The following is a 26,113-nucleotide window of genomic DNA, read 5'->3' as shown; positions in this document are numbered from 1 at the left end:
CCTGCAGCGTGCAGACCCTGCTGGGGACAGCGGAAGCTGAGAGTCCGAGATGCCGTGATGGCCGCGCAGTAGCCATGAGCCCCCTCTGTCGCTCAGTAGCGGAAGCAGCGTGCTGCCAGGGCCTTGGGACAGGAGAGATGAGTGCTTTCCCTACAGAGTTCACAGTTCAGCAGGAGACGGATACAGAAACTGTGAAGCTGAAACGCAGTGTGCAAAATACTGTGACAGGGAATGCCATGGGTGTCCACATCCCACTCCTTAACAACCTCTTCCAGTAACTCAGCCCAAGTTGTAGGGTACATTTTTTTCTTAAGAGTATATCAAGATTTTTTTCTATATTAGTGTATATAATTCTACATACATCACCTTCTGATGGTCATACAGCATTCTAGTGTATGAATGTGCCATAAATGACTAAACTACTCTCTTGTTTGACAATGAAGGTGTTTCTGATTTCTTTATTTTTCCTTAAAACATGCTGTAATGAACATCTTTGTACATTCCTTTATTTTATTAGGTCTTATTTTTATAAATAAAATTGCTGGGTCAAAGGAAGTAAAAAAAAAAAAAGAAAGAAAGAAAGAAAAAGAAATGTGATAGTCCAAATTGAGATGTGCTGTAAATGTAACATGTACATTGTATTTTGAAAACTTGGTATAAAAAATGTAAAATATATCATTAATAATATTTTAATATGGATTACATGTTGAAATGGTAATACAAATATTTTGGATATACTGAGTTAAACAAAATAAGTTGTTAAAACTAAATTCAAGGAATTTATAATTAACAACGATTTACTGCATGTTACCAAACAACTAGAAGAAGATCAAATGTGTACATCACAGAGAAATGACTGGGTGTTGCAAGAACTGCCCTGAATGGTTCATCACACATCGTATACATATATCAAAATATAACTCTGTACCCCATAAAATGTATGTACAATATGTTTCAATAATTTTTTTTTAAAACTAAACAGTTTCTTTCTACTTTTTAAAATGTGGTTAATAAAAATGTTTTAATTATATATGTGGCTCATACTATATTTCTATTGGACAGAGCTGGTCTAGACTTTTAGGCAGTGTCCTCTTCTAAAATGCCCTAAAATCAAGATCATAGTCAGCTATAAGTACTCTCCTTTCCCACATAATTCAATGGCAATAACAGCACACAGCTGTATAAAAATACAAGCTGCATGGTATGGTGGTTCAAATAGCAGCAAAAACAGAAAAACCAGACCTTGCATACAGTGCTGTAGGACAAAGCAATTTGGCAATATCTAATAAATTTTAAAAGTACATAATGTCAATCTGACAATTCCACTTTAGATATATACCCAAGAAACCTATGAACATATGTACGTAGGAGACATTATTTGTAGGATTATTTGTAGGGCAGAGCTTGCCAGCTATTCCACAATGTTTTGTACATTTTTTTCCACAACGGAGAGTTGTTTCTTAGAATTAACCACTAAGCCAGTGACTAGATTTCCCAGCCCCATTTTTTGGGAAATGTAGGCCCCTAGGTGGTGCCATATGACTTGAATTCTAGCCAATGGAAAGTGAACAGAAGTGATATATGCCACTTCTAAGGACTGGCCCTTAAAAACCTCCAATACCGTTTCTCCACTCTCGTTTGCTGGATGGATGTTGATGCCTAGAGCGAACTTGGAAACCACAGGTTAAAAATGGTAGAGCCTATGTCAGCCAGGGTCCCTTAATGACTCAATAGAACACAGCTCTTTCTTCTCCACTAAGGGGACTCTATGTGAGCAATAAATAAACTAACATTATGTTAAGCCTTTAAGACGTCAAGATTTATCCATTAGAGCAGCTAGTATTAACTAATATATATATGTAATATCCAAAAATTAGAAACAACTTGGACTGACCCCGTGGCTCACTGGGGAGAGTGTGGCGCTAGGAGTGCAGCGGTGCTCCCGCCGCGGGTTCCGATCCTATATCGGGATGGCCAGTGTGCTCACTGGCTGAGTGCGGTGCGGACGACACCAAGCCAAGGGTTGCAATCCCCTTACCGGTCACAAAAAAAGCAAAAAAAAAAAAAAAAGAAAGAACTCAAATGTCCACCTACCGGAGATTAGATAGGTAAATCATAGTACAAACATACAATGGAATGATAATTAGTAGCTAAAATGAGAGAACTAGATCTACATGCATCAACATGAATTTTTTTTTTTTTCAAATTTCAATTTATTTATTTATTTATTTTTTTAATTTTATTTTTTATTTATTTATTTAACATGAATTTTTTTTTAAAGTTTAGTCTTGAAATAGGTAGTTACCAAAAACCAAAACCCCACCATATATTGACCAAATTCATGTGTAGCAAAAATAAAAAAACACAGGCCAGATGGATACATTCCCAGAATTCTAAGATTACCTCTGAGAAGAAAGAAAAAGGAATGGGTTTAGAGAATAGGGTTACAACAAAGTATTTAATTCCATATGAAATGTTTTATTTCTTGAAAAAATTACGGTAATTTGTTGAAACTGGATGATAGGTATATTGATATTTTGTTTTATGTTATTTTCTAAATGTTAAAATTATTTCATAACAGCAAAAATCTTTTCATATGCATGTACATATATCTATATCCCACACATCGCCTCACCTCTCACATGTTCTATGTAATTATATATATATATATATACACACACACACATATATGTCCACTCAGAAGATAAATAAAACCTTGTTAGAGGACATTTTAAAACTATGTATCAAAAGCCTTAAAAATGAGAATATCTTTTAACATGGCAATCCTAACACTAGAAATACATCCTAAAAAAAATCAGACACTTGCTCAAAAGATGACCATCATAATATTCTCAAGAGTAACCAAAAATTGGTAACACTTAAAATGTCCCATAGAATTATGATTACTGAACTCATTAAAAAAATTACATAGAACATAATGGGAGGTGAGGTGAGATGTGTAGGATATAGATGAAACAAAGTTGATAATTGCTGAGGGTGGGTGATAAGTACACTACATTATTTTTGATATGCTTTTTTAATAACAAAAAGTTTTGACATGTGAGAATATGAAAACTTACTAAGTTTTTTTTTATTGAATCATGATTGCTTATACATATTTTAGGGGTTCAACGTTGACATATGTTGATCAAATCAATACTATTAGCATATACATTATTACGAATCATACTTACTCTTTATGCCCCTTATCAAATCTCTCCCCAGCCCCCTTCCTCCCCCCTCTCACCTCTGATAACCCTAGATTTCTTTTCCCTTTCTGAAAGAGTAACAGTTACTCTGTTGATTTGTTGCCTAGATGATGTATCCAGTGCTGCGAGAGGTTTGTTCAGGTCCCTCATTATTACTGTAGTGTAGATGCTTCTATCACTCTGGAATGGGCTTTCTGGAGAGAGACATCCTCTTTTCTTTGGTCTCTGCTGGTGACTCTCCTTGCGTTAACGCACCTGAGTGGCTGGCAGGCCATCTGCGCGGTGGTTGTGGCATATAGCCACTTTTCCAGTGGCGATGGCTATTGTGGTGGATGTGGTGGGCCACCCACGTGGAAGTGGTGTTTTTGGTGTGCTCCTTGCCTGGTTACAGGAGGAAGTGTCATCCCCTGCTCCATGACTTAGGACCCCGGGTGAGCCCCGTGGTAGCAGCAGCATGCCTGGATGTGGGAGGAGGACTCATCCCCCGCTCCAAGCCTCAGGATCCCAGGCAGGCCCCATGGCAGCAGTGACATGCCTGGTTGTGGGAGAGGGGGTCAGTCCACAGCTCCATCTGTTTACATTCTAAGATGCTGTTGCAGAGCATCTGGGTGGGAGGGGGAGAAGGAAAGAGGGAAAGACATAGGATGGGAGAAGGGAGGAGGGGGGGCGTGGGTAAGACCTGTGGCACCCCCCTCATTCCTACAGGGGAGACCAAGCGCTTCCAGTGGTTGCTTCATCATTGCTGGGCCGAATGCAGATGTCAGCGGGGTGTGGCTGAACCCTCAGCCCCCCACTGCCCCAGCTAAGGAGCATGGGGTGTTTCCTGTCGCAGCTTGGTGGTCATCACTGGGCTGGGTGCAGGTGTCGATGGGCATGGCTGAAGACCCAAGCCCTTCCCCATCCCTGGCTTGGAGCCCCATGGGGATTCGGTCCTTCTACATTTTACAGGTGTTCTTTGGTGGAGACTTTTACTAGTTAATATCAAACTTTGTCTTGGGTCTGTGGGTAGTTTGTTTCTTCTTTCAGTTCTGTGTTGGATTATTTGCTGTTCCCACCACTGAAACTCTGCCCAGGAACTAATTCGTTGTCCTTTGCTTACTCCTAAAATAGGGGAACTTCCTGTGGGGACCAACAAACACTTGAGCCCTGTGGTTGAGCTAAATTGCTGCTTTGCTGCTGATTCTTTGGGGAAGGCTTTTTGTGCAGCTCAGGTTTTAATGGTTGACTTTGTAGGTACTTCCAGGTCTCATGAGATCTGGTACACCTGGGTTGTGTAGTTTCTACACAAAACTCTGGTCTGGGCCTGAAGTCTTTTCAGCAAACGGCACCCTCTGCAGTTCTATACTCCTGACCAGTCTTCACAGAGCGGTCCTCCTCTGACTGGGGGGCAGATCAGCTGTCCATGCTGTGCCTAGTGTTTCCCCTGTGGGCCTGTCTCCCCCCCCGCAACCCCACTCCAAACACTTCCCATGACAAAGGCCATGAGCTGGTCCCTTGCGATGACTCACTGGCCTCTGAGTGGCTTCTTTTTTCAATTGTTGTTGCTTCTTGCTCCTATGTGGGTCCACAGGAACCCTGTTATAGTGGTCTTGCTGGCCCAAGAACTACCAAGGCCCTCTTTTCCCCTGTTGCCTCCAAGCAACTCCATAGGAAGGGCACTGCTGTGGCTTTTGCCAGCTCTTGCTCCATGTACTCAGCAGCTCCAGGCTTGAAGTGGCTGGGATTTGAAATGGTAGGAGTGGTCTTTTCTTTCTCTCATCGTGGCTTCTCCTGCCTTAATGCACTCTGTAGGTCTCTCTTCCTCTTCTCCTGAGCTCTAGCGGCCCCAGCTTGGCTGTTGTTGCTTTTTAATAGTTGTAAATTGGTTGATTTGTGGGAGAGTGTGATGCTGGGGACCATCTATTCCACCATCTTCACCAGAAGCCAAAACTTACTAAGTTTTTAAAGCAGGTTAAAATAAGAACAATAACTTTTCTTTTTTAAAAAACCTTTTAGCTCATTCATTGGATCAGCAAATACTTAGGTTTTGTTTTTGTGTTTTTTTTGTTTTTAATAAATGGAGCGGCACATATTTGTTGCATGTTACACTTGTATATGTGCCTGGCATTATAGGACCTAAGGATATGATGACAAACAAGTAGCTAGTAATGTTATGCAATTGCTGCCAGACATTTGCTCAATTACCCTATCAAAAAATTTGAGCATCATAAACCCTCCAATATATATATATTTATTACACATATATAAAATATATATATATACACACACATGCAAATACATGCACATACATATACACATACACATACTATTCTAATAATATTTAAGGTTTTTTTTGTTTTTTTTTTTAAGGATCTCAATTGGCTTTCTTGTGATTTTTAGAATTGGGCAACACTTCATTCCATAAAGTAGAATAAGTGTTCCCTATTTCAGTATTTCTCTAGGCAGCATTTCTTTATACATTTCTTATTTACCCATATTTCATACAATCTACTTAATTCCATTTTTGATTTCTCTTCAAATATAATTACATCATTTTTAAGAAAAAAATCTGATGTAACTAAGGATGGAAGAACTGTAGGCACTTAAGTTTTGTTGTTTCTTATGCTTGCAGTACTCATTTTATGTTCAACCCATGACATCTTTGCAAGAACTTTTAACCCAACTGTCTTGAGGGTCAATTTTGTTAAAACCAGGAAATGTAATCCCTAACTCCATTTAATCATGCACAGGTAAACTGCAGTACTTTGTAATGTCATGAAAATTGAAGAAAGGATGCTCCTCTGAGCTGTGGAATGTGCACTCCTTCAAGACATCCCATTTACCACGTTTGACATGAAATCAGTTGTCATACAAAACAAGTTGCCAATCTCAATACACACAAGCATATTTCAAAAAGTTCATGGAAAAATTCCTATTACCTTTTATTTTATTTTTTCATGAACTTCTTGAAGTACCCTCATATACCAAATATTAATAGCACTTAAATCATATTTTGTATACAAGTAAATAGACTTTAATATTTTCTTCCTTTGCCCCACTGAATGGTTTTAGGTACACCTCATTTTGAAGACCACTGGTCTAGTGAAGGAGATATAAATACTTGTTGACAAGGCTGGCATGTTTGCTCAGTTGGTTAGAGCACAGCCTCATAACACCAAGGTCACAGTTGTGGATCCCCTCTCACCAGCTGCCAAAACAATATTCATTTTTTAAAATTTATAAATAAATACTTGCTGACAAAAAGTAATGAATTAAACAAGTGCTTACAAGAGAAATAAGCACTGAGTATTTCTGGAGCGGCACATGGAAGGGACAACACCTAACTCATGATATGAGTATGAAGATGGTAAGTGAGCAAAGGCTCCCTAAAGGAAGTGGTGTTAAATGGAGACCTAAAGAATGGGTAAGAGATTGGACTGGATGGGGAGCGTGGTATTCCAAGCAGAGGGAATAGTACACTATGTGTGAAGATGCAGAGATAAGAGTGAACATAACACATTTAAAGTAATATATTGGTAGTCTAACATAGCTGAAGTGTGGTTTCTAGAGGTACAGAGATGGGATGGATTGGGTAGTGATTCTAGAGATAAGGCTGATGAGATAAGATTATAAAGCCTTACCTTTGAATTTTACCTGGAGTGCGAAGAAGAGAGAGATGATGAAGGATATGTAAAGAATTTGGCCTTGTCATTATACAACATATGTGTATCAAAACATCAGATTGTACACCATAAGTATGTACAATTACAACGTGTCAATTAAAATAAATTAACTTAAAAAGACTTTGGCCTTGCCTGAAGAGAGGTCCAAACTTTGTCCCCAGCTCCTGGAAGGTAGTCTCTAAGGCCCTGGAATTTCTGCAGTTGTAGAAATATTTTTGTTATTCATGGTGGACCCCTTGAACCACATGGTATCAGCCTGACCTCTGGGGAGTGGGGCTTGGAAACTGAATTCACCCATGGGGACAATGAATAAGTCCCCCCAAAAAACTCTGGACACCGAAGCTCAAATGAGCTTCCTAGATGGGCAGTACTCTATGTGTACTGCTACATATTCGTGCTGGGAGAGTAACACATCCCTGAGGACAATGGAAGCATCACATCTACAAGCTTCAGAGACTGCACCCTATGCATCTCTTCCTTTGGCTGGTTCTAACTTATACCTTGTCCCTGTAATTAACCACATCCTGAGTACAATAGCTTTCAGGGAGTTCTGTGAGTCTTTCTAGTGAATTAACAAATCTGAGAGTGGTTTTGAGAAACCTCCAAATTTGCAGTGATGTCACAGATGAGTGTGGTCTTGTGTGGCCTCTTCTGTCTAACTTCATGGTTGGACCCAAACTCATTAAAGTTGGGATCAGAAGTCTTTGGCAGGTTTGGCAGTTTGAAGGACTATACCCTTACCCTAGCAGTTTGGCTAATTCTAGGTAAAGGGTAAAAGTGTTTAAACAAAAAAAAGTGTGGCAATTAGATAATCTACATTATCTAGATTCTAGAGGAATCGCTTCAGCTACACTAGGAGAAATATATTGCAGAAGGCTAAGACTAGTAAGATGACAATGACAGTGGGAATAGAGAGAGATATTAGATATAAGGGTACTTCAAAAAGTTCATGGAAAGATTTGTATTATCTTTTATTTTTATTTTTCCAAGAACTTTTTGAAGTATCCTCAAATTTACAAGGCAAAATTAAAAACAGTTGTTGACTGAATGTGAGGGGAGAAAGAAGACGACAGGGATGGACCCACTAGAAAGAGTATTGGGTTTTGGTTTTGTTTGTTCTGGAGGATGTAGTGGGAGCTGGAGGATTGAATTCAGTTTTGGACAGTTTAATTTGAGGAAACTTTTAGATATACCAGTGGAGCTGTTCCATTAGCAGTCAAAGCAGGAAGGGAGACAAAGTTGTGAGCCATTAGCATAACTACAATAACCAATGTCATGTGACTGCTATTGACTAGGGACAAATAAGTCAACCAGACTTGAGAAGAAGGTCAAGGGCAGAATACCAATATTAAGTGGATGGGCAGAATAATAAAAGCCGACAGTAAAGAAGTGGCAGCCTGAGAGGTAGGAGAAAAACCTGGAACGTATGATTAACACTGAATGGTATTTATTTTCTTATTTTTGCTTATGTGGTAATAAGCTTCTTATACTGAACTTCTTATACTTTCCACTTCTTATACTGGACTTACTTTTTAATAAGAAAAAATGTGTAATTTAAAAATGAGTGATATTATATAATTTGCATCCATGTATTTTTCCATTTTTATATAAAAATGAGATAAAGTTTAATGATTTTCTGACCTATCTCAAAGTAATTAATGATTCTCACAATTCAATATAACTAAATTATTAGTACCTATAAGCAATGATTTTTTTTTTTCCAAGCTTTTTTATTTTTGGCAACAGTATGGGGATCCAAACCCTTGACCATGCTCTAAACCAACTGAGCTAATCAGCCAGCCCCTTTCCAAGCAATTTTTAATGTGGCTACTTCATTACTACTGCAAACCATCTGGTACTACTTAACTCTGTTAGATCACTGGGATATCTGTCCCACCCTTGGAAGTCCAACCCAGACTAAATAAATAACTGAAAAACCAACTGCTCTGAAATGTGATGATATATAGCTACAGTAAAAACTTCAGAGTATTCGTTTCTTCTGGATTAAAACAAATAGATTTACCCCTAGTACTGTATAGAGAAATGAAACACACAGTATTGACCCACATAACCTACACAAGTAGCCTCATTCACATCTGCTGTAAAATCAGTTATAAATTTTTTTATTTGCACATTATTTCAAAGCTGTAAAATACTTCATCTCTACCCTTTCAAAGAGAGTTTCTCATTAACCTCAGAAATCTTAAGATTATGTTATTAGAAAATATTTTAATCTCTTAGTGACATTTAAATTTAGAGAAAGGAGTAAACATAGGCCATTTTTATACTAGCAGCTGAAGATTCCAAATCACTGGAATTTTTTATTGACAAGTAATAGACTAATTCAGCAAAATACTTCTAAAGTATCACATAAATTTATTATTGACTCTTGAGGTTTAATAAATTTAAGCAAAACTGTTTAAATGGTCCTTTAAAAAATTATTTTTGGATCCCCATAGCAGCCAGCAATAAAAAAAAAAAAAAGTATTTATAGTCCACATGCTCTCCAAGGGGATTATTGCTATTTTAAAAATTATTTTTCTTTCAAAATATTATGTTATTTTTATCTAGTAAAGGAATATCTAAGTACAAATTTCCTATTTTGAAGCCTAAAGGCAAAAACTTTATCCTAAATATTGCTCAGAAAAACTTTTAAGTTGCTAATTATAACTACATTTTGGTCATTTATTTTTTTTATTTTTTAAAAAGATGAACGGTAAGGGGATCTTAACCCTTGACTTGGTGTTGTCAGCACTACGCTCTCCGAAGCGAGCTGACCAGCCATCCCTATATAGGGATCCGAACCTGTGGCCTTGGTGTTATCAGCACCACACTCTCCAAAGTGAGCCACAGGCCAGCCCTATTTTGGTCATTTAAACCTTGATCCTTTACTTATCTAAGTAACTGCTTATTTTAAGTTAGTCCTGAGCTTTGAGTAGACCAAAATGGATAATACATGTCTGCTGTTCCTATTCTAAAACCTACGAGAAGCAAAATACTGAGGAAAATATGTCACTATAATAGTTTTCTAAAAAGTAAAATTTCAACCAGTGTATACATAAAGCAATATTGTGAAGCACTTTTATTTTTTTTCCTTCAGAGAACCTCAATCTCTTTAGCAGCTATACATTGCATATTTCTAAAATACTGACAGAAAAAAAACATACTAGAGACTTATAAGACTGGTATTAAGCGTTATTTTCTTCTTACACTGGTCCCAACAATCAGATTGGTGAGTATATAGATCAGGTAACTTCATTTGGGAATTTTAGCACCATTTGCCAGGAATGACAGTTTTTGAAGACTATTAAGAATTATCAAAATAAACATGGTGGGTGAGTACTGAGAGAATATTTAGAAAAAAATCTTCACTTTTCCCCAAATATGCAATTCCAACATATCCATAATCAGAGTTATTTCAAAGTATTTCCTAGGAAATTTGAGAAACCAGAATTTCAAATATGTCAAGGATAATTTTGAGATTCACCGATTATATGAAAAATGTTGGAATCATTTATACATAATTTGTCATTTCTGAATCTGGATCCATAATTTTCTCATCTTAAAAAGAAGTGCTTCAATGGAAAAATGAGCTATCCCTTCAGAGTCTTCCAATATTGATTCTTCTAAGTCATATGCTTTTCTTTTTATAAATAAAACAAAAACTAAAATCATCATTAAAATATATTTTTAAAAAAACTTTTTAACCTGTTAAGGACCTTAAAGATACTTTACGTAAATAAACCAGCCATTTTATATCAAAGCAAAAAATATATTAATAGCTTCTGTACAAAACACAATATAAAAGATGAAATTGCTAATATAAGGTGAAATACTATTTTCTAACTTTATTTTTGCTAGTTTTATCTCAAACCCAAATTGCTGTTCTCAATTAGATGGTCATTTTATCATTTTTATGTGTATTGAATTTAACCTTGTTTTCTTCTATGTGAAAAAACACACCTCTTCTTACCACATCTTTATATACCTTTCATTTAAAAACAAACAAACCTTCTTGAATAGCAAATGTTTAGAGTTGTACTAATGACTTTTTTTTATAAAAAACATTCTCTAATGTTTAAATTGTGTTTAATTCTGCAATTGCATTTGTAAAAGTAAGAATTAACCGAGGAGTTAAAAAAAAATTAACTGAGAAAATAGAACTACTCTGATACTGAGAAAAATTCCAATTACTTGGGTAAACATTTCCATTTTAAGCAGGAAGCTTCAAGTGTCTTTAAATAGTGTAAAAAATGACATTTCCTAAGTCTTTTTCTATGATAGTTTACAACGACTAGAAAGAAATACTCTAAAACGTGAATGCTATTTATCTCTGAGTGGTGGTATTACACGCCATTTTATTTTTTGCATTTCCCAGAAAGGTAATACCTTGGTATTCAAACAGTATCTTAAAATTAAATTTTAGATAGCTTGTAAAGTGTGAGACATCAACACAGTCCACTTCTACAGGAGATTTGTTAAATGCTTTTTCCCTATTGATAAGCTGCTGCTTTAACAGAAGAATGATTTGATCAGGTGTCTATTAGTTTGGATAAAAACAAAAACAGCTTTATTTTCCAGGCCTTTCTTCTATTTAGTATTTGGCGAAAATCCAAGAAGTGAGTTTGAACTTAATTGCGGTGCATCTTGCAGTAGTAAACTTTTTGGGTGGACAGAGTAACACCTTTCATTACAACTATCTGCTGAATGGCAAAAGACAGGTTTGTCAATGCTTTCAGAGACTTGTTAGTATTCTCCCCTGTCATTATTTCGGAACAATTCCACTTAGAAAGAAACGCAATTGTAAATCGTTTCTATTTCAAGCCCATAAAAACCAGAACTGGGATGAAAGGCAAAGCCTTGACCTTTCTATTTTAGACTTTCATCTGTGTAGCTAAGCCATCTGCCTTCTCTCCCCACCCCCCACCCCATCTACTTAATGGACTGAAAATACCGCACCTAATTGCAGTTTTATCAATCCAACCTTACTTTTCCACTTCAACGAAATACCACTGTCTTTCACCTGAAAGCTCGCTTGTAAAATTTTGCTTACCCTTCCTTCCCAATTCCTTCCCACTTCAATTATGAATTGTCAAATGTCTTTAAGATACCAGGCTATCGTGTATTAAGCCATCTAAAGAGCTTTTCACTCGCAACATTGAGCGCCTAACGGAAAATCTACCCCGGTCTCTCCTCGTCTGGATGTGGGGCCGGTATTATCATCATGGTGCGGTCACGCAGGAGGCACCTCGCGTCTCTCCGCCGCCAAACAACAAGGGACTCAGCCCGGGAAAAGAGACTAGGGTGGGAGGAAACCTCCCGGAGGAAGAAGGGAGCTGGGAAGAAAAGGGAGCCTAAGACCGGGAGGAAGGACCTTGTGAGGCAGGAAGGGGATAGCGTGTGTGCAGCAGAGCAAGAAGCCAGCGGCCGAGGTGAAGGGGGAAGAAGGGGTCGGGGCCGGCAAGAGGGCCGGGCGGGAGACGCGGGGCCAAGGCGCGTGGGCACTGCGCAGCCCGGCGCCCGAGTCCGAGCAGCTGGGGCGCTCCCAGCGGCGGCAGGCGCGCGGGCGGGGGTGAGGAGCAGTTTGAGGGGCCGAGGGCGCCGCGTCCGAGGGCGGCGCGGCGGGGACAGAGGGCCCACCCAGCCGAGCCCCGCTACTTAACTATTTGTAGAGCTGCTGCAGGCACAGATCCAGGCTCTCGCCCTCCACCTCCTCGCGGGTGATGCGCTCCGACAGCGGCCGCGGGAGCGGGGGCAGCGGCGGCAGCTGGGGTGGCGGCGGCACTGACGAGTGCCCCGGGGCGGCCGCCGCCTCTTCCTCCTCCTCGCCCTCTGCAGCCGCCACCGCCTCTTCGTCAACCGCCTCCTCCTCCGGCTCCGGGTCTTGCTCCTGTTCCCCCTCCTCCGTCGCGGCTAGCGGGGCCGCCTCCTCCCCGGGTTCCTCGACCAAAGCCTCGGCCGCCTCAGCTGCAACCAGTTCGGGCTCGGGCTCGGAGTCCGGTTCGAGTTCGGGCTCCGGCTCCGGCTCCGGCTCGCCTCCGCCGCACGGTCCTCGAAACTCACCCAGGAAAAGCTCCAGGAAGCGCCGGTAAGTTTTTTCCTCAGGGCTGCAGCCAGCCATCGCTGCTCATGCCCCTGGGCCGACCGGGAAGGGGGTGGGAGTTAGCCCAGGAAGGGGAGGAGGCTGCTTTTTAGCCTCAGGATCCCGCAAGGGCGATTAACGCCGCACAGGCACGAGCGATCAGCACCAGGTTGCCTGGAGAGGGCTCCCGCAGGCGTGCGCGCCGCCGAGCGTGGACGTGCGCGGCCCGGGGGCGGAGGCGGAGCGCGCCTCCCCTCTCGAGTCTGGAGGGAAAGTTGGTGGCGGGTGCGCGCGCAGGGTCCAGCGGCGGCCCACCCTCTATCCCTACCGAGAGCTCAGCCCACGCTGCCTAGAGACTGTCGCCATGGCAACCCATTCTAATTAAGAATTTCAGGGTCCCTCCCATCGAGCCGCGGAGTCGAAAGGACACTCGCCTCGTCGGTTCTCCAACTCCAAATGTCTTTATTGGATGGATACCCTAGCCGCACGTGGTTAAGAGTGAACTAAGACATCCCCAAGTTTAGGTGTTGGTTCCTCTTGGATTGCATGTACTTCAGTTTCCTCGTCTGTTCCTGCTTTGCCTTCACGTATCTGTTGAAAGATATAGTGTGAACACGTTTTGCCTCAAACACCTACACCTATGGTAGGTTTCTTTGCATAGGTTCTTTCATTTGATTCTGTGAAGAAAGTGGTGTTATCCTCATTTCTCAAAAAGAGGAAACTGAAAATTTAAGATAGTAATTTACTTACTTCAGGGTCTCAAAACTCTAACCATGGCGTTGGAATTAGAGTCCAGGTAGTTTGCAAAGCTTTCTAGACCCTTTTCCCTTAACTCTTTTCTGTTACGCAAAGATTCAACAGTGCAGTTTGTCTTTATAACGTCTCATTTGTATAGAGCTTTATAGTTTACAAGTTTTCACCCCTTTCGTCCTTACTACAGCCCCTTGAGATAGAGGACATTACCATTACTATTCCAATTTATAATTGATGAAACTGAGCCTTAAACACGTGGTGACTTTGCTCGAGGTCACATATAAGTGATGCAACAAGGACTCAATCCAGGTCTTTTCATTGGATTCACCCATTTCAGTGGATTTCACTCATTAGTTTTCCAGCACACTAAGACTCCCCTCTTTAGTTTGTGCATAATTCTTATACTTTATTACACAATATGTATCTTTTCTATGTTTTACTTGCTCTTCACCATCCCAACTTTTTCCTTTCTTAGATTGGAACTAAAACGACTTTAATGATTCTAATTTTCTTACCAAACTACACACAAACCTATTATTTTCAAGCCTTACTGATGGGGGTGAGAGAGGGAAAAGCTGTGTTATGTAGCTATACAGATGATAGCATCATTACTGCATACTGCCATGTCCATGGCAACATATAATTCAGTAAAAACATGGTGATTCTTTCTCTACTTGAAAAACGTTTTCTCATAAATTATCCACCCCATCCTCTCCATTTACTGTTTTTGGGTTTCAGTTGGATTTAGGTTCTGAAATGCCATTTCCAGTCAGTTATTAATGGCAGAAGAGGAAGTCTCTCTGCCAACTGTTTTCACATAATACTGTACTCTAAATCCCTGACCCGATACTGTTATTTTAAGATTAAGTGGGTTGAGCTCACTAATGTACATTATGGCATCATGTAAAATAAGAGTTCCATTCTCTCTTCTAGCTTGAGATTAAATAACACATGATAGAAAGTATATAGTGAGTAGTGCACTTGAGTCCTCTATAACTATTTTTTCCTCAGAAGTAAATGGAAAGATCCAGTAAGTCTGTTTCCAGACATGCTAAATGTATTTATATGTGTTTGTTTAAAACATCACCAGCATAGAGCAATTTCTCTATGAGATGCCAAGAAAGTCTTTAAACTCTTCATTTGTCTTTGTTTTCAATCCACCTGTTCATTTCCATTTCAGAATGTCTAGAAAAGATTGACAAAACTTTTTAGGCTGCAAACCTAAATGTCCACAATTTTATATTCCAACTGTTTAAGATCTCAGAATCTGACACGTTGACATTTAGTTCAAGAGTACATAGCTGTCAACCGTAACAATTCACATCAAGCTACACCTTCCTACTTTGTAATGTAGTTGCCTCCTTCCTCTAGATGACATTTATTTGTGACATTAATTTATGACTCAACCCACATATCAAAGGGAAGTGATATATGTTGGGGAAACATTACTACTAAGAATAAAAGAAAAAGCCCACACCTCTATATTACTATAAATGAGAGGTGTGCTTGCTTAAATTAATAAAGATATTTCTTCATAAAGATAAACATGAATCCTATTGCATCCATTTGACAAAGTAGCTTTGCCAGACGGTTGCTGACAGCAGCGCTGGGATCTCAGAGCTGCTGTGTAGGATGATTTTGCCATTGTCAAGAAGTCTTTTTAGTCATTATTTTGCATTGCTTTGCTTTCCTTTTCAGTTCCTCTCCTTTTACACTTCCCTTCGATATGTGGGTTAAACCCCTTTCTTGCTATCTATTTTTAAAAATTGAGCTATAAAAAGTATGTGTGTATTGAAGGTATTTAAATTTTTGAGATTTTTTTTTTTTTTTTGTCGTTTTTTTCGTGACCGGCACTCAGCCAGTGAGTGCACCGGTCATTCCTATATAGGATCCGAACCCGCGGCGGGAGCGTCGCCGCGCTCCCAGCGCAGCACTCTACCAAGTGCGCCACGGGCTCGCCCGAGAATTTTTTAAAATATTTTTTTTCTCATAAAAATTGTTCTCCCTCCAACCCTTAGCTCTTTAGAGAAAATGTACAATGTCCTTTCATAGACATTCATGGTAATGATATTTATAGGGTTTAAAAGAATTGTTGAGTCTAGCAGTTTTTTTTATAACCCAGCAATTCCTCTCACAGGTATTTATCCATGAGAAATAAAAACATGTCCACCAAACACATACACATACTCAAAACAAAAAACCTCGTACAGAAATGTTCACAGAAGTTTTATTCATAGCATCTCAAATCTGGAAACAACCCAGATGTCCATCAACAGGTGAACAGATAAACAAAAATGTGTACTCATGCAATGGAATACTACTTAGCAATAAAAATAGATGAACTACTGATAAACGTAACAACATGGATGAATCTCAAAAACATGCTAAGAAAAATAAAGATACGGGAACAAAAGAATACTTATATGACTCTATTAATATAAAACTCCAAAACAGATAAAACTAACCTATAGTGAGAGAAAGCAGATTCCTAGTTGCCTGGGACTGAGATAGGGTAGAAGATTCATGGCAAAGGAGTAAACTTTGTGAAGTTATTAAAATGCTCTATATCTTGACTGGGTGGTTACATGGGCATATTAATTTGTCAAAAATAATCAAAGTGTACATTTAAAGTATATATGTTGTATGTAAATTATACCTCAATAAAGTTGATTTTAAGAGTTAAAAATGATTACTTTGTCAGTCCTTGTCCGTTTTGCTCTCATATCCATTCTTTCTCCTCCCCTGATCTGCTCTATACTGTAGAAGGATTGACTCTTTCAGGCTGTATTCTTGAGGCTCCTGTGACAGCTGACTTTTAGCTGGGATTTTTCCAATGGGAGGCATTGACAAAAAATTGGAAGGTGGGAGGGGAGGAAAAGAGAAAGACCACGGTATTTCTTCCCTGTCCCCTATCTCAATCCTGAGTCCTGTTGCATTTCCTTTGTAGCTTTGCTCCCCGAGTGTGTCTACTGGGATTCCAGCTTTTGCCAGTGACTCCAGTCCTAAGCTCCAGAAACATCATCTTCCTCTATTTGTCCCAGCAGCTTCCATCTTAGGGAAGAAAATCCTTCCTTTTTGGCTTTTTAACTCTTCCATTGTGTAACCAATTTCCTGGTTTTAATTATCTGTTTTCTTAACTAGATTCCGACTGATACAAAAGCAAATAATACTTTAAGGAATTATGAAATGGAATATATACATAACTGAACCATATGTATAAGTGATAAATGAACTATAAATGGATTAAACTGAAGTTAAGGCAAGTTTAGGTCTCCTGTCTCCATAGGTGCTTCTGGAACACTGAGTTTACTTGAAGCAAATAGCAGTAAACTGCTTCCTAGAATTAGAAGCTAAAGATAGATTGTCAAGGATTCAGGAGGAGGGAGGGAAGGATGACTAGGTAGAGCACAGGGATTCTTAGGGCACTGAAAACTATTCAGTATACAGTATGATACTGTAATAGTGGATACATGTTATTAGACATTTGTCAAAACCCACGGAATGTAAAAGAGTGAACCTTAATGTAAGCTATGAATTTTAGTTAATAATGTATTAATACTGGCTATCAATTGTAAACAATGTATCATACTAAAGCAAGATGTTAATAATAGGGGAAACTGTGGGTGAGGTGGAGAGGGCATATACGGGAACTCTGTCCTTTCTGCTCAGCTTTTCTGTAAACCTAAAACTAAAAAGTAGTCTGTTAGTTTTTAAAAGTTAATATTAATAAAATATTTGATATATGAATAATTGGTGTTTATAACCCAAGAAAAATCCACAACTTCTCATTTTATCTCCAGTTAATATTAGCTAAGTTATGCAAGTCTCTAATATTGTCTATTCTAAAGTATGTTTTATCTGTTTTTAGGCAAAAATAGAAATACCATTTCCAAAAAACCTCTATTTTGATATGGCTAATTGTAGAAAAGTTATTGATTTGAAACAAATGCCTTATTGCAAATAGTAAAACATACTTTATGTTTACATAAAATATTGACATTTTATATTTTTGACAAAGTGTAATAATAAAGTATCTAAAGCTCATATCCAGTGGCCTACAAACCAATGCCTATATAAATGTTTAAGGCTAGGCCTAATGATGAACGTTAAGTTACAAATATAAAAATGTTTATTTTTCAATTTATATTTAAAGATTGAATGGAAGGATAACTAATATGTAAATAGTTTTGACTGTGCTGTCAAATTGACTAAAAGGGAGCAACAGAATACCTGACAACTGAAAACACTGAGTATATTTCAAATAGGAATTTCCTTTTCATCTATATCCCAGATCAATAATGTAAGTAAAAAATTAGAGGCTGGCCAGTCAGCTCGGTTGGTTAGAACACAGTGTTATACACCAGGGTCAAGGTTCAGATCCCCATACCAGACAGCTGCCAAAAAATAAATAAAATAAAAATCACTTCTATTTTCTACCAAAAATATTACTGCTATAATTTTTTATCCCTTTTCTCTTACTGATTCATATGGTCATATCGCAGCAATAGTCCAAAGCTGTCAAAATTAAAATTCACATCAGATAATAACAGGCCTACATGCACTACATTTCACCAGTTTCTAAAAGCAAAGAAGTCTCCCAAATGGGTTCTAACCATTTTTCTTAATGTTTTGACCATTAACAGTAGCAATCTTTTTTTTTGGTGGCTGGCCAGTACAGGGATCCAAACCTGTGATCTCAGTGTTATAGGATGCAATCTTTCTTTTTATCTACCATAATTCTTTGAGAAACCAAAATTATTTTTGAGCCCCCCCCCTTTTTTTGGCAGCTAAGCCAGTACAGGGATCCGAATTTGTGAACTTGGTGTTATAAGGCTGTGCTCTAACCAACTGAACTAACCAGCCAGCCTATTTTTGAACTTATAACATGCTTATGAAAGGAAGAGATCAGGGCTTGATGGTAATTTGATGATGCTACTATAAATGGCTAACATGTGGTATATTCATTCTATAATGATGATTCTTCTAAAATGAACTGACTCTATTAAAAAAATCCACTTCAACATTTTGCTTTACAAAAAACAAAAAGTGCTTTATGGTAGTAAAAATTTACCTTTATTATCATCTAATTTTTAATTACCTTTATATATTCAGTGATACTGATCATAAAATATTCTAGTTAGCATATGCCCATTCCTCACTCTGGAGCATTTATCGAAAAAACCTGTTTTAAATGAAATGAGACAGGCAGTTAAATAAGAAAACTCTTCACAAAGGTGTCTTCTATGCTTAGATACTGCTGAAAACTTTATTCTTAGTTGAGCTGATGGAATTGAGCCACAGTGACATTTGCAACTAGAAGGGAAGATTGAAATGATTCCATTAACCTAGAGTGCTGTAACATATGGTAGTCATAGGTGGTAGAATAGCTGTGTTGGACAAGGGTAGAAGTAAGCCATGTGGCACAGACATTATCAATTACCACACATAGTAACCATGCTGATACAATGCATCCTTTCCAGAAAGGAAATGATCTGGGCATATAAAGTAGTTTGCTGCCTTATGAAAGAGTGATCTATAAATGACATATCTGGCATCAATATAGCACACACAGTTTCCAGTAATTCTGCAAGCTGAGGATTAAGATTTGATGAACCTTTATATACCTAAATATCAGTACAATACATTGCAGTTATTTGCACAAATTGAAATATGTACGCAAAATACACTTGGGTCCTTCACACATAAAATAATTTCTCAAATATCCTTTAGAATTGTCACATAAAATTCTAAAATTTTGTATCTCTGCAAACATGTCAATAATTTCATGACTCTTCACCATGCTCAACGTGGGTGTCATTGCCACAGAGTGCATGTGGGTGCATGACTGGAGGCCCCACTTCACTGACATCTACCAGCATTGCAGAATCTATAGAGTACACTGTGGAAGACAAAATAATGACACCAGCCAGGAGAAAAAATCATCTGCAGTGAGGAGCTCTCCTGGATGTGAACTTACTGCTGGCTCATATAGCATACGTAACAGAACACCCATCATTGATTCCATACACTACTTATATTGACATGTGGAAACGAGAGCCTTCTATGTATTCCATAGCAATTATAAGGACATTTACAAAGCCATATTCAAAAAAGCTGAATCTTGAACAAAATTAGATGCAGTTTCTCCTAAAGTAAAAATATGTCAATCAATGGAAGTGGGAGTCACTCCTTTGATCATAGTTACTCATATCACATTCAAAAATATTTGCTTCTCTCTCTGCAACTTTGTGTTCTCTAAATTCCTACACTGAGTAAAGAACTCCTTAGTGAGCTTTAAAAAAAAAAAATCATGAATCTTTAAGGTATAAAGCTTACGGGAAAAAAGTTCAAGATTAGATCTAGGCTGTACTGGGAGATGGAATTGGAATTTTTTGTTCCAAGAACTGGCAAAAACATAGAATTGAAAAGAAACATGATGAAAACTGTGTTTTAAGAAAATTTAATATGCAAACACTCCTTCAGATGAATGCAGGATGAATTAGAGAGATTGAAGGCTGGAATTAGTTGGTCAGTAGGAGACAGTGAGAGTACAGAAAAGAACTGTGTCAGTAGGTATGAAGATGAACAAAAGCTGAAAGACACCAGACAGGAAGATGTGAAATTCTGGAAGGCACCTAAAGACAACTTGGGAAGGGCTGGCAACATACCCAGAGAGGCTCTCAAGTGACTGTTCCAGTTATCTATTGCTGCAAAACAAACTACTCCCCAAATAAGTGTCTAGAACAAAAACCATTTACTATATCTCACAGCTCTGTGGGTTGACTGGGCTCAGCTAAGTGGTTCTTACTTGCAGGTCTCAGGTTGTAGTCAGATACTTGTAGCAGTTGGGGATCGATTATCTGAAAGCTCAACAGGGCTAAATATACAAGATAACTTACATTATACTTTTTTCATTTATAGTTTTAAAAATTGAGTGGAAAAATGACTAGTATGTAAATATTTTTCAATATATTAATTTGATTGTGTTTCCAAACTGGCAGTTGATGCTGGGGGCTGACTGGGATCTCAACTGGAGCTGTCAACTGTAATGCCTACACATAACATCTGCAACATAATGGCCTTAGGGTAGTCAGATTTCTTACATGGTGGCTTAGGGCTTCAAAAGTGAGTGTTCAGTGAATAAGACAGAAGGTACATAGACTTTTATGACAGTCTCATTAACCAATAGCGTTACTTTTATGACACTCTATTGGTCAAAGCAGTAATAGCCCATTTTAGATTCAAGAAAAGGAGACATAATAAAACCCACCTCCTGATACGAGAATTGTCAAAGAATTTGTTTTAAACTTCCATAATGACATTTACCTTCATGAATTTATGACAAAGTTCAGCAACTTGAACTTGGAGGCTCAGAAATGTGAGTTCCAATTTTAATTACATGGAGGTATTATTAACTAATACAGTACTAACAAATCTAACAAGACGCCAATGTATGAAAATCACACTGACAACATATAAATTTACAGTGAGAGCTATTTATTCCAAGGAGACCAAACATTTTCATTGATTTGGCTGTAACCTGGGAAATACAATTGGTACACATGGAATCCGCTAAGAGTTCATTATTATTCCAATATTTAATGGCATCAAGCTGAGATAGTCTAAGACAACCAAGAAAAATGTAAAATCACACTATAAGATGTCATTTAAAAAATCTTATCAAATTGGCAAAAAAGATAAAATACTGTGTTGTCAAGAGTAAAAAAGCCACTCAAACATGATTGGTAGAGGTGTAAACTGGTAGTCTCTCTGGAGGATAATTTGGCAACATCTATCAAAATTTCAAGTGAATATACATTTTGATAATTCCTTATATCATCATAAAATATTGAATTAACCTAGGTACCCATCAATAAAAGTGATAAAACTAGCCTGAGGCTCGCTTGGGAGAGTGTGGTGCTGATAACACCAAGGCCACGTGTTCGGATCCCTATATAGGGATGCCGGTTAGCTTACATGGGAGAGCATGGTACTGATAACACCAAGTTAAGGGTTAAGATCCCCTTACTGATCAAATTAAAAAAAAAAAAAGTGATAAAACTACAGTGTATTCATTCAATGGAATGCCACACAGCAATTTTTTAATTAAGAAAATTTTACTTGTACTGAAACAAAAATAAGACATTATTTAAGATTTCGGTGTTGAAAAAAGTATATTTATATTTTAGACACATGGAGTAGCTCTGGAAAGTCATACAAGAAATGGGTAATGATGGTTGCCTCCTAAAAAACTAAGTGACTAAGGGACAGGGGACAAAAGAAGACTACTTTTCATTGCATTTTAAATCCTGTCCTTTTAAAATAAACTTTAAATCCTGTACAAACATTACGTAGTAAAAAAAAAATTAGTTAAAAAACAAATTAAAAACAAAGACCAGAAAACATTTTTTTCTCTTGAACTAGTATATTTACTATCATTAGACCAAGAGAGTCATGTAACCAATTACGTTTTTCTCTTTGCCTTGGTTTATATGACTTCATAGAAATTCTCTTTACTTTGCTACTTGGCTTTTGTCTTTTATCTTGTGTTAATTTTTTGTTTTGAAAGTAGATAGGGCTTAATTTCCATGAGTTCTCAAGCCCTTGTATGCCCATCTTTTACATTCTCATAAAATAAGCTACACATAAAATCACTGTCAAGAGTAATGGTGTTTAAAAACACATCTGACTACGCATACGGTAGTCAAATGGGTAGTTGAAACAAAAAGAAACCTATGTCAATGGTGAACTAAAACCAAAAACAAGCAAAGGAATATACTGCGGTCAAAAATGAAATCTTGTCAACATATTTTATGCCAAAATCAGTTCTGAGGGAGCAAAGTGTTCTGTAAATTTTAACAGTAACAGTAAATTTAGGCACTGATGTTAACTAAAAATATATATTATGAACAGCCAGCATCTCTTCTGCAACTCAGTGTCTTTTTTTAAAGCAACAACAGAACATTTCAACATTGTGTCTCAAAACTGAAATATATTGCAAAAGAAACCCTAGTGTTACTGATTTTTAAAAAAATGTATGTCACTCTTTTTCCATGTTTCCAGTATTGATCATTTAAAGTAAATATTTAATGATGCCTCTGCAAAAGCAGAAACCACAAAATTTGAACGAATTTAGCAATCATTTAGTCCTATCTTGTTTTGTAAATAAGGTAAAGACATGAGAAAATGAAGGTGCCAAAACTGACATGGCCTCCTAATGTCTCAGCTGACATTAGAATGCAGGTCTTCTAACTCTAGTTCTATGTTCTTTCTACCACATTATACTATAATTTTATCACTAATAAAACATTTTAGTAAGAACATTATTAACAAGAAAAATAAAATACAGCAATTAGAGAGAAAATAAAAACAATTAATCTATGAAATGAAAATAAATCCATTAGGGTTAAAATTTAAGTTATGCTGGCTGGTTAGCTCACTTGGTTATAGTGTTATATCCAAGAGTTTGGATCCCCATACCAGCCAGCCACAAAAAAATAAAAAATAAAAAAATAAAAATCCAAAAAAACCAAACAAACTTGTAAATGCTCCAAAGACAAATCAACTGCCTCAAACTTGATAATAAAAGTCCATAAAAGGTTCAAGACACAGAGAGTGTTACTTACATAAATTTATAAACCATTAAAACACTATTACAAATAGCTCCCCAAGAAGAAAGAAACCAAATGTCCATCAACAGATGAATGAACAAAATGTAGCATATACATATAACGGAATATTATTCAGCTATAAAAAGGGATAAAGTTCTTATACATGCTATAATATGGATGAACCTTAAAAACATCATGCTAAGTGAAATAATCCAGACACAAAAGGTTAATATTGTATTATTCCACTTATATGAAATATCTCCAAAAGGCAAATATGTAGAAACAAAGTAGAAGTTACCAGGAGCTGGGGGGAGGGGAGAATCGGGAATGGATGCTTAATGGGTACAGAATTCCTGTTTTGGATGATGAAAAGTTTTAGAAATAGTGGTGATGGCTGCAGAACACTGTGAATATAATAATTGCCACTTAATTAAACACTTACAAATGGTTAAAATGGCAAATTTTGTTATAGCTATTTCACCACAGTAAAAAAAGTAAAAATAACCCCAAAAATCTATCATATAATTTACCTTGTAATAATAAAAGTGCTCAGAAACAACATTCTATATGCATGACCAAATGGTATTTTTATCTGACCATTTTAAAAACATAATTTATTCTAAATCTTATTTGGAATATTTATTCATTTAACAAGTAGTAGTCAAATGTGTGTTAGCCCTTAGATAGACAGATGAAAGGAAGAAAAACAGACAGGCTCGCCTATCACATCTACGTTACAGAATTGGTGGGAGGATCAAATGAAAAGATGTAAAATGTTCCATAAATACGAAAGCACTACATAAGTATATCTTAACTTATATATCCCCAAAATAGAAGCTAAAAGTCATAGTACACTGAGAAAAAATACAATTCCAATAAAGAATGCTTATAAAACCAAGAATTAGCGCACACACACACAAAATCTGCACCTTTGAAAAAGTAGAGATTTATGATCAGTTAGATATCAGTGGGATGATCTCTAAGGCTTCCCCTAGCAATAAAGATCTGTAATAATTGCACTTGGAATATTAAGGCTTTATCTTAGAAATAAACAAAAACAAAATCCTGAATTAGGTTATCTGAGCTCTTAACTATACTTTGTTATATTTTATGCTTTTAATAACTTACTTGGAATTAAACTGATTTTCCAATTGCATCAGAGCAGAAAAGGTTTCTCAAAGCAGGACAAATTCTGAATTGCTAGTATGTTTGTTCTTCCCAGAATGAGTAATTTTTAAAGTAGACTATATTAATGGCCTGTGTTGTACCAACTGCAGCCAAGGCATGGAAAAACATGAAAGTGACATAAAAAACAATGGAAATAAATGTTTGTGTGTGTGTGTGCATGCAAATATATTTGTGTGTGTAAATGAATTACCAGAAAGGTTGATCATAGCAATGGCATGAACAGGAGTAAATAGCAATATACATCTTTTGGATTTACCATACTGTCTAACCACAAGATGAAAGCTGGACACAATTACTAGTCTGCCAGGAGGTGAGTGATACTTTAACCAATTTACTGGTATGGCATTAGGTAGTAAGCCCATATAAATAGTGGATAAGTGTACTATCACATCATGAGTTAAAACCAAGTAACAGAAAATACTAAGGGGGAAAAAGTATATATGTACATGTACCTTACAAATGAGTAAGGAACAATAATCTTTGAAAAATAAGGCTTTCAAAAGCTACAGAACTGTTCTTTCTTCACAATTTTATAAATAGAAATGATCATCTATGAATGCAGTTTAAAAATAACACAAGTCTGTTGCAGTGCTTTTCAAACTTTAATGTGCACAGTAATCACCTAAAGATCATTATTTCTTGAATCATGCTACCACACGATTTGGGAGCCTGAATAATGGCTCCTCAAATATGTTTACAACCTAATCTCCAGAATTTATGAATGTTACCTTACATGCCAAATGGGACTTTTTAAGTGTGATTAAATTAAGGATCATGAGATGGGGAGATTATCCTGGAGAATGTGAGTGGGCCCTAAATGTAGTCACAAGTGTCCTTATAAGAGGAAGGCAGGAGGAGTCAGAGTGAGAAAAAGGCCATGTGACAATGGAAGCAGAGAAAAACAAGGAGAGACTGGAAGATTCTATACTGCTGGCTTTGATGAGGCTGAGCCAAGAAATGCTTGTGGCCTCTAGAAGCTAAAAAGCAATAAATTGGATTTTCCCCTATACCCTCCAAAAGGAACGCAAGCCTGCTGACACTTTGATTTTGGCTCAGTGAAACTGATTTCAGACTCCAGAACTGTAAGAAAACAAATGTGAGGTTTTTTGGGGGTTTTTTTTGGCGGCTAGCTGGTACAGGAATTCGAACCCTTGATCTTGATGTCACAAGGCTTTGTTCTAACCACATGAGCCAACCAGCCAGCCCCTCTATGTTCTTTTAAGCCACTAAATCTGTGGTAATTTATTACAGCAGCAATAGGAAACTAATACAAATCATTATTTTAATTTCCTTAAAATGAAACATGTGTTTATTATAAGCATTGTCTATAACACTAAAAATATAGAAATTCCAGAAAGAAATTTTAAAATTATGTACAACTATCAAAGTGTCATAGAAAAATTTAATTACATGGATCACATGAGGATATACTAGGATTTCTGAAAAGCACGTTACAAAATAATATAATTTTAAAATGATATATACATATAAAAATGGATTTTTAAGTTTCCTATGGTGCTATAGACTGAATTGTGACCCCCCAAAATTCATATGTTGAATCCCTAACCCCAAGTGTGACTATATTTGGAGATAGGGCTTTTAGAAGAT

The 26,113-nt window shown here is 37.3% G+C and overlaps 2 protein-coding genes across 2 annotated transcripts in view; both read right to left on the bottom strand.

Annotated features, from left to right (window-relative positions):
• The window catches only part of PPM1E (protein phosphatase, Mg2+/Mn2+ dependent 1E), a 181,593-nt gene extending 168,601 nt beyond the window's left edge, over nucleotides 1–12,992 (bottom strand). Inside the window, exon 1 of the mRNA XM_063108989.1 lies at nucleotides 12,535–12,992. Coding sequence (XP_062965059.1) covers nucleotides 12,535–12,992 — 458 coding nt within the window. The remainder of the gene's footprint in view (nucleotides 1–12,534) is intronic.
• Nucleotides 12,993–13,441: 449 nt separating this feature from the next.
• RAD51C (RAD51 paralog C) overlaps nucleotides 13,442–26,113 on the bottom strand; it is a 46,975-nt gene continuing 34,303 nt past the window's right edge. Inside the window, exon 8 of the mRNA XM_063111787.1 lies at nucleotides 13,442–13,544. Within this exon, the coding sequence (XP_062967857.1) occupies nucleotides 13,457–13,544 (88 nt within the window). The 3' untranslated portion in view covers nucleotides 13,442–13,456. The remainder of the gene's footprint in view (nucleotides 13,545–26,113) is intronic.

The sequence above is a fragment of the Cynocephalus volans genome, chromosome 10, assembly GCF_027409185.1.
Source record: "Cynocephalus volans isolate mCynVol1 chromosome 10, mCynVol1.pri, whole genome shotgun sequence".
NCBI lineage: Eukaryota > Metazoa > Chordata > Mammalia > Dermoptera > Cynocephalidae > Cynocephalus > Cynocephalus volans.
The sequence above is the reverse complement of the archived record's forward strand: the minus strand, read 5'-3'. Positions and strand labels throughout refer to the sequence as shown.